Below are 15,988 nucleotides of genomic sequence, written 5' to 3'. Positions count from 1 at the left end.
TAGTGTATACCATCTGGAAGCGACACTGCTGCAACTCATCAAGATATCTTTGACAGCACCTTTCAAATCCATGACCTTTAACGCGAAGGTGGAGAAGAGCAGGTGGCTGGGAACACCAAATTCCCCTCTGAGGTATATGCCACCCTAACTTGGAAGTATATCACATTTCTTCATCATCGTTGGGTCAAAAACCTGGAACTCCCTACCTAATAGTAATGTGGGAATACCTTTATCACTTAGACAGCAGTAGTTCAAGAAGGCAGCTTACTATTAACTTCCCAGTGACGATTAAGGATGGGCAATAAATGACGGATTGCTAGTGATGTGTACTTCCCATAATAAATTGTAAGAAGATGAATTCCATTCCATGATCCATAAAGGATGACACTCCCTCCATTATTCTTCCTCTGCTATCCATCTGTGGCAGGAAGATGTCACATCCTCTGCTCAGTGCCATGACATTCAGTGGTTTCGATGAAAGAAGAACAGAAAACAAACTTTTTTGTGTCTAAATTCAATGCCTCTTACTGGTCATGCATTGCTAGAACCCCCTTATCTAATGATTCATTTGTAATTACTATATGGGAGGGAGTTAATAGAATCTATATAGGGATAAATAACCTCCACAATACCAATAAACCTGAAATACATTTTCTGACACAAAACACCACTGTGAGAAGGGACATGGACTCTTTCTCCCTCATTGTACTTAAACAGGTACAATTTGTTCTGGCCTTCAGAAACACATCACTCTCAGTCAGGTCTGTTTCAATTTTTATCATCTGTCATTAGCTGTGTTCTATTTTTAATGTGAAAGACATACATTGATCTCTCATTTTATCTGCGATGCCATAGTGTCTTGTGATTCAATGACAATTGGCTTGAGAAGCTTCTTGCAATAATTTATTAATGAATAAACATTCATATGACTTTGACCCTATTTAGCAGAATACCTCTGCTTATTCTTTTTCGTGTGTGTTTTTTTTTACGTTGACTAGATATCATTTTGAAAAAAATGGACTTTTTTTTTACTTGGTTAGTCCTTCATCCCGCTGCCTAATGTTTTCCATGACTGGGACATATATGGTTCTCATTTATAGGAACTCTTTTAAGTTATAATTTTTACTTTGAATTATTTCACAGGCAGCTGGAGCGGACCCAGCCAATCATGGGGATTATCATAGACCACTTTGTAGATCGTCCCTATAGTGGATCTTCACCATTACACCCATGTAACTACAGGTGGGACATCAACAATAGCTATAAGTATAAAGAACACATTGTTAGCTGAACGTGAAATCAAGATATTAGGTTCAGTTGCTTATTCAAGTTACCATTTGGCTCCATTCTGAAACATAATTTAGGCTAAGATGGTGTGAAGAATTGCTTTGTCTTAGTTGAATTGGAGACACGCTTCTGACTTTTATGGATGAGACAGTGTAGAGGGTGCTTTACTCTGGTTCACATTTATGCTAAACTTGGCACTGGGTTCAAAATATGGAAAAATATTTAATTTCCCAACTTGCAATTTAACATCGTTTCAAAAAGCAGAATAAAGACTGCCCTTGCTTTTCTTGACATTTTTTGTTTTCATTTTCATTTCATCTTCATACTCTTTTTTTGTTTGATTATTCCCTTGTTGTTCAATTTTAGGTAAAATACACCAGTTAATGTTTATTTATTCTTTTCGTGTTGGACCAAAATTCTAAGTGCGCTGCTAATCCATATAGACCACTACATTACAGTACTGCAAACTCTAAAGCACTGGTGTGTAAATGTGTAGAAGAATAAAGAACTTGCAAGACATGATAGCACTAAATAGTAAAACAAAGAAAATATACTAGTTATTCCGTGCCATCATTTTAGAATTATCAAAATTTAATTTGTCAACTTTGTAATTAGAAAGCCCTGAAGTGATTTAAGCTGGGTGGGTGGGCCAGAGTTTGGAGTGGGCCCTAGTTCACTGGGCCTGAATGCTTTGAACATAGAAACTTTACTCCAATTGGGACAAGCACATTGTGTACCTGCCTACTGCCATTGTCAGAGAAAAATGTGAAATAGATGGGATGGTACTGCTTGCCAGGAATCTCTCCAGTCCCAATGTCTTTATCCCAAATACGAATTTCTCCTGCATCATGCTGGCTACTTGTAAGCTGTGATAACAACAGTAAGGCTCAAAATGTTAATTTCTACACAGGCAATAGAAATGACAACATCAAAATCAAAACTAGAAAAATAGTGTTTTGAACTTCTTTTAACAAAGCAACCTGCACTTCCTTGCCTGCTACAAGCCTCGATGGAACAGCAAGGTGCTAGTGTGAAATCCTGACCCCTGCAGGGAAAACACAGAAATGGCCTAAGAGGCCACAGTTTTCATACAAATTAGTTTCAAATCCTAGGTTTGAGGCTAGATCAGAGCTGACTCCCATCCCACTGAACAATGAAGATGGGGGTGACGATGGTGTGGTGGTACTAGAATTGTAATTCTGAGGTCCACATGCTGATGACCTGGGGACTGAGTTCAAATCTAATCACAGCAGCTGGTACACTTTAAATTCAATTAATTAATGAATTCATCAATTAAAAAAAAATCTAATTTCTAAGTAATGGCGCCATGAAATTATCATCATTAAAAACTCCGTCTGGTTCACAAATGTCCTTTAGAGAGGGAAATCTGCTGGTCTGCATGTGACGCCAGATCCACAGCAATGTGGTTGACTCTTAACTGCCATCTGAAATTGCCTAGCAAGCCACTCAGTTATACCAAATTGCTACAGAAAATACAAGAAGGAATAAAACTTTACAGACCACCTGGTATTAACCTAGGCACCAGAAACGAAAACAGCATGCCCAGCCCTGCAAAGTTATCCTCACTAACATCTGGGGGCTTGTGCCAAAATTGAAAGAGTTGTCCCAGGCTCCATCATCATTCTGTCCTGCAGTTGAGTAGGACAGACCCACCAGAGGTGGCAGCAGTGGTATATGATTAAGAGGGAGTTGCCCTGGGCGTCTTCAATATTAACTCCGGACAACATGAAGTCTCATGGCATCAGCTCAAATATGGGCAAGGAAACCTCCTACTTATTACCAACTACCACACTCCCTTAGCTGATGAATCAGTACTCCTCCATGTTGAGCACCACTTGAAAGAAGTACTTATTGGCAAGGACACAGAATGTACTTTGGGTTGGAGGACTTCAATGTCCATCACCAAAAGTGTTTCGGTAACACCACTACTGACTGAGCTGGCCGAGTCCTGAAGAACACATTTGCAGCAAGTGATGAGGGGACCAACAAGAGGGCAAAACCTATTACACATTGTCCTCATCAGTCCACCTTTCGCAGATGCATCTGTTCATGACAGGAGAGGTAGGAGGGATCACTGTGCAGTCCTGGTGAAGATTAAGTCCTCTCTTCACACTGAGATTCCCTCCATCGTGTTGCGCAGCACTGCCACCTTGCTAAATGGGATTCAGAACAGACAAGCAACTCAAAACTGGCCATCCATGGGGTGCTGTGGGCCACCTTTTGTAATTGGAAGGATTCCAACAAGAGATGATGGATATGCAGCAAGCAATCCATTTAGGTGGGGTGTCTTCATTTGATGCACCTTTGCTGATGGCTTTGAAAGCCTTTAGAGGCCAGTCCTGCCACAAGCGCTGCAAATAAAAAAGCCAAGTAACATGGTGGATTGTCTTTGTCATTGGCGCCTGTTGCCAAGCTGCTGTAGCCACTAGTTGTCGTGTAGTGTATGCCAGCCCACAGGAAGTGTCGTCATTTCACTCTTTCACCAGCTGGTGACTCCCAGGTGAGATAATTAATGTTTAGGGCCTTCATGTCATGCTTGCAAGTATCCTTGAAATGGGGCCTTCGGTGCCCACTGGTCATTTTGCTCTGTGTACCTCGCCATACAGAGGTCCTTGGGTATGCGACCATCTTTCATCCTGTGGACATTCCCGCTTGCACTTTTTCTTGTTAGCATATCATCACACACATGTTTATCCCTTTGAGGAATTGTGGGGAAGTGTGGAAGTATTCCCAGACTAATTATTAGCCCATTGAACCATGTCATGAATGCTCCTTCCACGGCCAACAAGTCCTGGTGTGGGACCTGAACCCAGAGCTTCTCGCCCAGAGGTAAGGTTGCTACCACTGCGCTGCAAGATCTCCTTCTAATCCACTGAAGCCACCTCTATTTGATTAGTACCAACTGACTTTGAGAGAACTGCCGCATTTGTGATTTTGTTCACCTGGCCTATGTCCATAATGTGCCACAGACAGTGAAGATGGAAGTTATTGAGCTTTTTTTTCTTGGCAGCTGTAATTTGCTCATGTTTCACAACCATACAGCAAGATGCTGTTAACACAGGCCTTATAAACCATCAGTTTGGTCCAAAAGGTCAGCTTGGTGTTATTCTGTATGCATTTTTCAAGTCGGTTAAAGGTGTAACTGCTTATGTGTGTATTGATCTCTGCATCAAGGAGCAGATTGTCACTGTGGACCAAGGTAGCAGAGTTTGCTAAACAACTCTGGTGGGGTATAATTTAGGTGTGATCAGGGCCAGAAGTGCAATATCTTGTTCCATGACCACAGTTTTCTTATCATGGAATTGTTACAGCACAGAAGATGGCCATTCAACCCATTGTGTCTGCACCAGCTCTCCAAATGAGCAGTTCTTTCAGTGCTACTCTCCCACCTTCTCCCTGTAAACCTGCACATGTTTCCTTTTCCTATATCAGCCTCATTCCCTTTTGAGTGTTTCAATGGAACCTGCTTCCACCACACTATCAGGCAGTGCATTCCAGACCTTAATCACTCTCGGCGTGAACAAGTTTTTTCTGATATTGCTTTTGCTTCTTTTACCAGGGAGACTGGGAGAACAAGTTACAGGCATGAGAAATACAGTCCATGAGTCATTGTAGCTGAGTTGCCGTGTAGGTGACTAGTGGAGTATCGTCAATGTGGAGGAATTCCCTGATCAGGACGCAATGTGTTTTTGTCTTCACTTCCAGTTTTGATAGATGGTAGAGCTTGCCTTCTGACCTACTGTGCAAGTAGACTCCTCCCATACCTGCAGGGAAGGCAAAGATCAGAAATATGGTGAAGAAGATACCAAAGCAGAGAGGGGAGTAGGGGACATGGCCTTTTTTAATTCCAAAGCTATTGGAAGTGGAGCCATCAAAGTGTACAATGCAGCGCACATTGTCATAGAAGGAGCGGATGAGACTGAGGGGCTATGGCATACAGTCAGTTTTTCCCCAAAAACATGTCAAGCCCTGCTCTGCTGATGGTGTCAAGTGCCAAAGTAAGATCTACAAAAGTAAGGTGAAGAGCTATACTACATTCCCTGCTCTTGTAGCTGGCTTTGGAGAAGATGATGTTCACGGTAGATCTGCCGGTATGGAAACCGCACTTTGCTTCTGGTTGCACTTCATCTGCAAGTGGCTGGAGTCTTTTAAGTATGACCCTAGACAAAGGCCTTCACTGTGATGCTAGGGTGTGAGATGCCCCTGTAATTGTTGCAGTCTGTATCGCCTTTTTTTGTATAATGTGATGATTTTGATATCACGCATGTCCTGTGGAACAGAGGTTCCAGGTCATAAAAGCTGTGACTATAGATGGGACTTCAGCCATCAGCAACATCAGAATTGTATTCAGCCACATTCTGTAATGTCATGGCCCAGTATATCCCTCACTCCACCATTGCCATCAAATCAAGGGATTCACCTTGGTTCAAAAAAGACTGCAGGGCAGCATGCCAGGAGCAGAATCAGGCATACCTAAAAATGAGGTGTCAACCTGGTGAAGCTACAACACAGGACTACTTACATGCCACACAGCAGGAGCAGCATGCAATAGACATAGCTAGGCGATACCACAACCAACGGATCAGGTCAAAGCTCTATCTTGCCACTTCCAGTTGTGAATGGTGGTGGACAATTAAACAACTCACTGGAGGAGGAGGCTCCACAAATACTTCCATCCTCTTTAATGGAAGAGCCCAGCACATCAATAGCCAAGACGAGGCTGAAGCATTTGCAACCATCATCAGCCAGAAGTGCCAAATGATTGATCCATTTCCATTCCCTCCTGAGGACCCCAGCATCACAGATGCCATTCTTTAGCCAGTTCGATTCAGTCCACATGATATGAAGAAATATACAAATATACAAAGAAGAGCAGAAGTCATTCGGCCCCTCAAGACTGCTCCGCCATTTGATAAGGTCATGGCTGATCTGATGTGGTCTCAACTCTACTTCCCTGCCTAACTCCCCATATCCTTTGACTCCCTTGTCAATCAAGAATCTAACGTAGCCTTAAAAATATTCAATGACCCTATCCCCACTGTTCTCTGGAGAAGAGAATTCCACAGAGCAGTGACCCTCTGAGGAAAATTTTCTCCCCATCTCTGTCTTAATACAATCCAAACATGGACAAAAGGGCTGGACTCAAGAGGCGAGGTGAGAGTGACTGCCCTTGACGTCAGGGTAGCATTTGATCAAGGAGCCCTAGCAAAACTAAAGTCAGTGGGAATCAGGGGAAAATTCTCCACTGGTTGCAGCCATACCTAGCACAAAGTAAGATGGCTTTGGTTGTTGGAGGCCAATCATCTCAGCCCCAGGACAACGTTGCAGGAGTTCCTCAGAGTAGTGTCCTAGGCCCAGCCTTCTTCAGTTGCTTCATCAATGACCTTCCCTTAATCATGAGGCCAGAAGTGGGGATTTTCGCTGATGATTGCACAACGTTTCACACCATTCACAGTTCGTCAGATGATGAAGCAGTCCGTGTCCTGGGCAACATTCACACTTAAGCAACGATCATACCACACGAGTGCCAGACAATCACTGCCCCCAACAAAAAATCTAACTATCTCTCCATGATATTCAATGCCATTACCATCGCTGAAACTCTCACAATCAACATCTTGAGGTTACCATTGACCAGCAACTGAACTGGACTGTCCATTTAAATAATGTGGCTACAAGAGCAGGGCAGATGCTGGGAATTCTGCAGTGAGAACTCGCCTCCTGACTCCTCAAATCCTGTCCACTAACTACAAGGCACAAATCAGGAGTATGATGCCCGGATGAGTGATGCTCCAATAATACTCGAGAATCTCAACACCATCCAGGGCAAAGCAGCTTGTTTGATTGGCACCAATCCACCAAATTCAGCATTCACTCCCTTCACCACAGATGCATATGGGCACTAATCTGTACCATCTACAAAATGCACTGCAGTAACTCACCAAGGCTCCTTCGCCACCACCTTCCAAACCCACAACCTCTATCACCTAAAAGGACAAGGGCAGCAGATGCACAGGAACACCACCACCTGCAAGTTCCCCTCCAAGCCACACGCCATCTTGACTTGGAACTATAATTGCCGTACCTTCACTGTTGCTGGATCAAAATCTTAGAACTCATTTCTAAAAACACTGTGGATGTACCTGCATCTGATGGACTGCAGCAGTTCAAGCTCTCCACCCCTTCTCAGGGGCAGTTAGGGGTGGACAACAAATGCTGGCCTTGCCAGTGACACCCACATCTCACAAAAGAAAAAAAAAATGCCCCTCCTCAGAAATTTTGGAATTTAGAATTTTCTTTGTGCATCATTTTGAAAACCAAGTGAATCAACATGAACTAAAACTGAAAATAATGAATAACTGTGAAGGCTTGCTATTACTTTTAACAATGTTAGGAAAGAGTAATTTTGCATCTTTACTATCGAGGGAAAGTAACTGATAGCATTGTGACAATTTAGGTTCACTAGCTTGGATGAGAGAGCTTGGGTGAGAGGCTGAGTAAATTGTGTCTATGTTCTGTGGAGATTAGAAGAATGAGGGGTGATCTCATGGAAATAAATAAGATTCTGAAGGGGCTTGATAGGGTAGACACTGAGTGATTGTTTCCCCTGGCTGGGGATTGGAGAACACTGGGTGCAGTTTCAGAACAAGGAGCCAATCATTTAGAGCTAAGAGGACTAAGGAGGCATTTCTTCATTTAGAATGTAGTGAATCCTCAGAATTCTCTGCCCCAGAAGCTTGTGGATGCTCCATTGTTGAATATATGTAAGGCTGAGATATACATTTTTGGTCTCAGAGACTCAAGGAATGTGGGGAGCAGCCAGGAAAGTAGAGTTGAGACCCTAGATCAGCCATGATTATATTGAATGGTAGAGCAGGTTCAAGACCATATTTTTGTGTCCTTGAGTTTTTAAACTGTGAATGGCAGCAGTATGCAGAATACATGCTTACACCAAAATCATGTCACCAGATCAATATGTTGGATAGGTTGAAATATCTACTGTTTTTCAGTGAGGATTTTCATTGACAACCCTCACTTTCAATTGTTAGAAGTTATTGTGGCAAATGCAAAAGGAAACCTGCCTAATATGGTACAATGGGGAAAAAATGGCCCAAGTAGTTCAGTGGAATGATGGGTGCTACTTCAGCAAATTGAGACAAGGAATATAGCCAGTGATCCCAGATATATTCAGTTGTCTGTCTCAGTACAGCTGTTGGAATGGAAGGGGGCTGTCATTTAAGGAAGGGTGCATCCCTACGGGGAAGATTAAAATAAAAACAAAAAACTGCGGATGCTGGAAATCCAAAACAAAAACAAAATTACCTGGAAAAACTCAGCAGGTCTGGCAGCATCGGCGGAGAAGAAAAGAGTTGACGTTTCGAGTCCTCATGACCCTTCGACAGAACTAGGCGAATCCCAGGAAGGGTTGAAATATAAACTGGTTTAAGGTGGTGGGGTGGGGGGGGCGGGGGGGAGGTGTGTTGGGTGGGGGAAGAGAAGTGGAGGTGGGTGGTGTGGTTGTAGGCAAAAGCAGTGATAGAAGCAGATCATCAAAAGATGTCACAGACGGCAGAACAAAAGAACACATAGATGTCGAAGTTGGTGATATTATCTAAACGAATGTGCTAATTAAGAATGGATGGTAGGGCACTCGAGGTATAGCTCTAGTGGGGGTGGGGGGAGCATAAAAGATTTTAAAATATTTAAAAATAATGGAAATAGGAGGGAAAAAGAAAAATCGAAATAATTTATTGGAAAAAAACAAAAGGAAGGGGGAAGAAACGGCGGGGGGCGGGGGGTGTGGGGGGTGTGGGGGGTGATTGAGGAGGGAGGTCAAGACCTAAAGTTTTTGAATTCAATATTCAGTCCGGAGGGCTGTAAAGTGCCTAGTCGGAGGATGAGGTGTTGTTCCTCCAGTTTGCGTTGGGCTTCACTGGAACAATGCAGCAAGCCAAGGACAAACATGTGGGCAAGAGAGCAGGGTGGAGTGTTGAAATGGCAAGTGACAGGGAGGTTTGGGTCATTCTTGCGGACAGACCGCAGGTGTTCTGCAAAGCGGTCACCCAGTTTACGTTTGGTCTCTCCAATGTAGAGGAGACCGCATTGGGAGCAACGAATGCAGTAGACTAAGTTGGGGGAAATGCAAGTGAAATGTTGCTTCACTTGAAAGGAGTGTTTGGGCCCTTGGACGGTGAGGAGAGAGGAAGTGAAGGGGCAGGTGTTACATCTTTTGCGTGGGCATGGGGTGGTGCCATAGGTGGGGGTTGGGGAGTAGGGGGTGATGGAGGAGTGGACCAGGGTGTCCTGGAGGGAACGATCCCTACGGAATGCCGACAGTGGGGGTCAAGGGAAGATTTGTTTGGTAGTGGCATCATGCTGGAGTTGGCGGAAATGGTGGAGGATGATCCTTTGAATGCGGAGGCTGGTGGGGTGATAAGTGAGGACAAGGGGGACCCTATCATGTTTCTGGGAGGGAGGAGGAGGCGTGAGGGCGGATGCGCAGGAGATGGGCCGGACACGGTTGAGGGCCCTGTCAATGACCGTGGTGGAAAACCTCGGTTAAGGAAGAAGGAGGACATGTCAGAGGAACTGTTTTTGAAGGTAGCATCATCGGAACAGATGCGACGGAGGCGAAGGAACTGAGAGAATGGGATGGTGTCCTTACAGGAAGTGGGGTGTGTGGAGCTGTAGTCAAGGTAGCTGTGGGAGTCGGTAGGCTTGTAATGGATATTGGTGGACAGTCTATCACCAGAGATTGAGACAGCGAGGTCAAGGAAGGGAAGGGAAGTGTCAGAGATGGACCATGTGAAAATGATGGAGGGGTGGAGATTGGAAGCAAAATTAATAAGTTTTTCCAAGTCCCGACGAGAGCACGAAGCAGCACCGAAGTAATCATCGATGTACCGGAGAAAGAGTTGTGGAAGGGGGCCGGAGTAGGACTGGAACAAGGAATGTTCCACATACCCCATAAAGAGACAGGCATAGCTGGGGCCCATGTGGGTACCCATAGCCACACCTTTTATTTGGAGGAAGTGAGAGGAGTTGAAGGAGAAATTGTTCAGTGTGAGAACAAGTTCAGCCAGACGGAGGAGAGTAGTGGTGGATGGGGATTGTTCGGGCCTCTGTTCGAGGAAGAAGCTAAGGGCCCTCAGACCATCCTGTTGGGGGATGGAGGTGTAGAGGGATTGGATGTCCATGGTGACAAGGAAGCAGTTGGGGCCAGGGAACTGGAAATTGTTGATGTGACGTAAGGTGTCAGAGGAATCACGGATGTAGGTGGGAAGGGACTGGACAAGGGGAGAGAGAAGGGAGTAGAGATAACGAGAAATGAGTTCTGTGGGGCAGGAGCAAGCTGACACGATCGGTCTACCGGGACAGTTCTGTTTGTGGATTTTGGGTAGGAGGTAGAAGCGGGCCGTCCAAGGTTGGGCGACTATCAGTTTGGAAGCTGTGGGAGGAAGATCCCCAGAGGAGATGAGGTCAGTGACAGTCCTGGAAACAATGGCTTGATGTTCAGTGGTGGGGTCATGGTCCAGGGGGAGGTAGGAGGAAGTGTCTGTGAGTTGACGCTCAGCCTCCGCGAGGTAGAGGTCAGTGCGCCAGACAACAACACCACCCTTGTCAGCGGGTTTGATGACGATGTCAGGGTTGGACCTGAGAGAATGGAGTGCAGTAAGTTCAGAGAGAGAGAGATTAGAATGGGTGAGAGGAGCAGAGAAATTGAGACGACTAATGTCGTGCCGACAGTTCTCAATGAAAAGATCAAGAGAAGGTAAGAATCCAGAGGGAGGGGTCCAGGTGGAGGGAGAATATTGGAGGTGGGTGAAAGGATCCGTTGAACGGGGAGAGGACTCCTGCCCAAAGAAGTGAGCCCGGAGACGAAGACGGCGGAAGAAGAGTTCAGCATCATGCCGAGCCCGAAATTCATTAAGGTGAGGGCGTAGGGGTACGAAACTAAGTCCTTTGCTGAGCACTGAACGTTCAGCATCGGAGAGGGGAACGTCAGGGCGAATACACGGCTTGGGCTGGGATTGGAAGATGGGGTGGGGACGGAGGGACAGGCAGGGGTGGAGGGTCCTAGATGGGCGTTGGTGTCGATGAGTTGTTGGAGCTTGCGTTCCTTAGCACTTGAGAGAAAGAGAAAAAGTTTCTTGTTGAGGCGTCGGATGAGCCGAAGAATAAAATGAAACTGGGGGCACGCGCAGCTTTGAAAAAGGGTACGGCGCTGAGTGTGGATCTCAGGATGCGACGGGAACAGCAGTCCGAGAAACATTTTATGTCCCGGAAATACCTGTAATCCTGGGTGGGTTCAAGATTGAAGATAGTTTTGTCCTAGCTGCCATTTAAGAATAGCCTAGGAAGCATGCACTTTCAACTGAAGAATGATATGTGGTTTCTGAGAACATAAACTGCTAATTGAGAACATAAACTGCTAATATCGATGTCCAGCTGAGCATATCAACAGGTATGAAGTATACACTCTATTCTTATTATTCTTGTATTGTCATATTGTTTGCTGATACTGCACTGTGCTGGCAATGACCTTAGAAGCACAAGAGATACTTTAGTGTTTTGTGACAGCTTAAAGCCAATTTAATGGTTTATATTTTTAATATTCTGTTGTTTTTATTTATTTTGGGTACAACATTAATACTGACTCTGATTTTCCAGCTGCACATTAATTAAACTGATATAATGACATGTGGAGACCTTTTGGCTCCTTTTTGAGCCAATTTCTCTTGACTCCATAGGAAGGTAGATTTGTAGTTTGTTTTTCTCTCCTTACTGTCTCCCTGAATCATACATTTCTGTAACTGAAAGAACAGGTTGGTGACCTATTCTTTGGTTTCAACTAATGAAGCTATGTGACCAGACACTGGGAGATGTGTGAAAGGGGTCAGAGGATTAGCATTTCAATTTCCTTTCTTCTTTGTGTGGAATCAACAACATCTGAGTGGTGTTTGCTGTTTAAGTTTACTTTGTTTCCCTTGTCACCCCTTACTCTTCCTCATTCTGATTGTTCCACTCCTTCTTCAAGTGCAAGGGACACAGACTTGAGCATATCTGCCACCCAACAGGCTTAATCCATCGGCCAATCTGGCTACACCACAGCAGTCAACACTCCATGATCATCCTGGACACAAAGATAACTCCTGCATCTTTTTTCTTTTCAACTGTCTCTTGAAACCCCTCTCTTCTGTCCCCTCTTTTTAATAGGTGGATATCCATTTACTGAATCAGGCAGCAGAAGACATTGTGAATGTTTTAATTGTTAAACAATAGTTCAGTACAAAACTAGTTTCTACTCTTCCCTTCTGGACCCTCTCCCTGTCCAAAAGCTAAAAAAAAAACCCTACTGGGGGAAAAACCCAGCTGTTAAGTACAGGCTTCAATGAGCATCACTTGCTCTCAATTCGTTCTGAAGCTTGTCTGAAAAAGAGTCATACAGACTAGAAATGTTAACTCTGTTTCTCTCTCTACAGATGCTGCCAGACCTGCTGAGGTTTTCCAATATTTTCTGTTTTCATCCCACATTTCTCTAGTTCCTTTCTGATTTCTCTATAAATGTGAGACCCACCTCCTAATCTATGGACCCCATTCCCACTAAACTGCTGCCCACCCATTTTCCTGATACCCAGGCTAGCTAACAGTGTAAATGATTCTCTCTCACTTTTTAAAATAGCCATCATCAACACCTGTTCAAAAAATCTCAGACTTTTTTTGCCCTTTCAAATCACCACTTCATCTCCAACTTACCTTTCTACTTCAATACCCTTGAACATGTTGTCTCCCAAATCATTTCCCATTTTTCCCAAAACTTCTTTTTTGAATCTCTTCATTTTTTCACCCTGCCACAGCACTGAAAATTTCCTTATCAAAAATGTAAATGGCACTTTTTTGTGACTGTCACTGTGGAAGTATCGCTCCACACCTTCCTCAACCCCCTGCAGCTTTTGACATGGTTGACCGCACCATCTTCGCCAATGTCTTTACCCTGTTCTCCACCATATCTAGGGCTCTAAGCTAGTTTCATCTTACCTATTCTGTCATAGCCGAAGCAATGGTTTCTCTTCTCATCCTTGAACCAATCCCTGTAGAATAATTGCAAGGAGCTTTCCCAGTCCCCTACTTTTAAATCTCATATACATGCTGCTCCTTGGCAAAATGAGATGCTGACATGGGATCATGTTCCATGTGTTGTCAGATTACAATGAGCTGCAATTTGTTCCTGTTAAAGCAGTGGGAAGACCAAAATTTTAATGATATTATGATGTGCCACAAACTTCATACCCTTTCTTCCAATTTCACCCCTATCCAATGTCCTATATGTAATCTACATCCCCTCTCACAAACAGTCCATTCCCCCATCCTCCTTAACATCACCTGTCTCTTCCCTTGCCTCAGTCTATCTCTTTTCTCACCTCCAAACTCAACTATTTCATTGCCAGCCTCCAGTTCTGCATTCATCCAAAACTGCTAACCATATGCTACCTTACACTAAGTCCCACTCATACATCATCCCTGCTATTGCCAGTCTACATTACTTCCCAATCCCTCAAGTTAAAAATTACTTGTAAACATATTAGCCAATACTGCTATTGCATTAGTGGTGGCAAATGTCTTTCCTTCTCTGCATGCAACTTAAAATTTTCAGAGGAACCTGAAAAAGTAGCAGCCAGAATGGAGGACTTGAAGCAACACATAACCCACCTAAGGTCTGGACAAGTTTTAAGTTTGCTTATTAAAGATTGGTTACTCAGAGTGGAGAATCCTGAATGTGAACCTGCATTCTACTCTGAACCACCCTTTTATTGGAGGTAATCTTGACAATTTCTGACAAAAAGATTGCAGATCAGTCAAGAATTATTTTTTTCAGCTGATATAATTCCTAAGTGTGGGAATCATATGACAATAGGTAGCTTCAGATACATATCCAGATCAAAAAAGGATTTTCATGAAGCTTAACTTGTACCACCAAAAGTTATAAACTTTCTCTCTGCAGTAGGAACCCAGCCCCACACTCCAAGACATTGTTGGCTGGGACAAAGTGGAGCAGGTCTCTGCTGAGGCACCTTTTTAAATTAGTTGCAGGTTATTGACTCACCCACTATTCCACATTTTTCTTGTTCCATTTCTGGGTTATTTAAGATCCGCGTCAACAAATGGCTGGATTGCATTTGAGAAGTTGTATGGATTTGGCCATGATCTGCAATTTGGGAAATACCAGTCTTCCATGGGGTAGCTATGATTCACTGACATGAGATGCTGAAGTTTGATAGATTCTGAGCTGCAAAAATAGTTCATTCAAGTGCAGAATTCTTGTTTCTCTTCATAATTAACAACAAATTACTAAAGAAGTTTTGCACTTTTCCAAAGGTATGTATTACAACAGTTTCGATTGAACACCATTAGGTACAGAGAAAGGTGTCCTTTGTGTTTCTTGTTAAGGGGGCTTTCACACTCTGGTAATTTTAGACACACTAATAATGAAGGCTTAAGTCAAGGCTGTTGTTGCTGTGCAACTCCTAGATATAAAATTTATTCCATGCTGTCTTTCCTTTACCTACTTCTCGTTCCCCTGCCAGCTTTCCCCATTGTAAGTGTTGGATCGAATACCTGGTATTCAATAAATACCAAGGCTGTCATTGATTTTTCAGCTTGTTCAGAAACAGCTATTTCCCATTTAAGCAGTTTACCTGCTAAACGGGGCTTTCAGCTATCTAATCCCATTGAGTTCAGCTCATTCATCAACTAATTTTACAGAAACCCTGTTGCTCAGCTTCATCTCTGTTCTAAATGAGTAAAGTACAACTTTACTATATGTATTAATACACAGGACCCTTCTTTGCAGACACAAATAACACATAGTTACATTGCTAAATGTTTCAGCTAAACAAAATAAGTGACAGTCATTCATTGACTCATTCCTCAGGGCAGTGCCTTGACCAGTCAGGGTCAAGTTACCTGGTTTAAATTGCAAACAGTGCTTGGCAGTTAACTGTCAGTCACAATCAGTGGTGCATTCTCCATGGCAATGTGACTTGCCAACCAATCAGTAATCTTCACATATAGTATAAATTGTAGTTTTCCCCCTTATATTGGTATTCCTGCAAATGTCCTGATGAATGCAAGGCGGAAAGCTTAGACAAGTCTTTTTATTCAGCAATATTCAAGTCCTGTACTACCAAACAACTAAAAGTACAACTATTTATAATTTGAAAATCCTCCTTGTTGCCCATCCCTGGTTTCTCTGACAAGGTGGTAGGCTGTCTTCTTCATGGTGGTAACAGAGTGGCTTACTAAATCACTTCAGAGGGCATGAAGAATCAACCACGTAGACTGCGACAGGTAAGGGTGGCAGGTGACAGTGAACTAGATGGCATTTTGTAACAATCTTTGGTCATATGATAAACTGTTTCTAAACTTTTAATCATTTCTTAGCTTGTTTAATGTGGCAGTGAGCTAAGCAAATGTGATTAAGCGCAGCAACCAATTGGTGTTACATCTGTCTGTCAACAAGAAGTGCTGCTCTCCATCACACCAAACATACTATGAGATCAGTATAATATTTTTAAAACTCAAATTCAATATGGGAAAACTTAATTTGAACAGTACCTTTTAATATGTAGGCTCTGATCATTAACTGAGAAATATGTTTGAAATACCAGTTTACAAATTG

The 15,988-nt window shown here is 43.4% G+C and overlaps 1 protein-coding gene across 17 annotated transcripts in view; it reads left to right on the top strand.

Annotated features, from left to right (window-relative positions):
• atg13 (ATG13 autophagy related 13 homolog (S. cerevisiae)) overlaps positions 1-15,988 on the top strand; it is an 87,912-nt gene that overhangs the window by 25,167 nt on the left and 46,757 nt on the right. For 14 of the 17 annotated variants that reach the window (XM_041197006.1, XM_041197017.1, XM_041197013.1 and 11 more), the window contains one exon: positions 1,144-1,242. The exons of the other annotated variants lie outside the window; for them this stretch is intronic. In XM_041197006.1, coding sequence (XP_041052940.1) covers positions 1,144-1,242 — 99 coding nt within the window. The remainder of the gene's footprint in view (positions 1-1,143; positions 1,243-15,988) is intronic. 17 annotated transcript variants of the gene reach the window in all.

This window comes from Carcharodon carcharias, chromosome 10 (assembly GCF_017639515.1).
Source record: "Carcharodon carcharias isolate sCarCar2 chromosome 10, sCarCar2.pri, whole genome shotgun sequence".
NCBI classification, from domain to species: domain Eukaryota; kingdom Metazoa; phylum Chordata; class Chondrichthyes; order Lamniformes; family Lamnidae; genus Carcharodon; species Carcharodon carcharias.
Note: the sequence above shows the minus strand (reverse complement) of the source record. Positions and strands in the feature narration are given on the sequence as shown.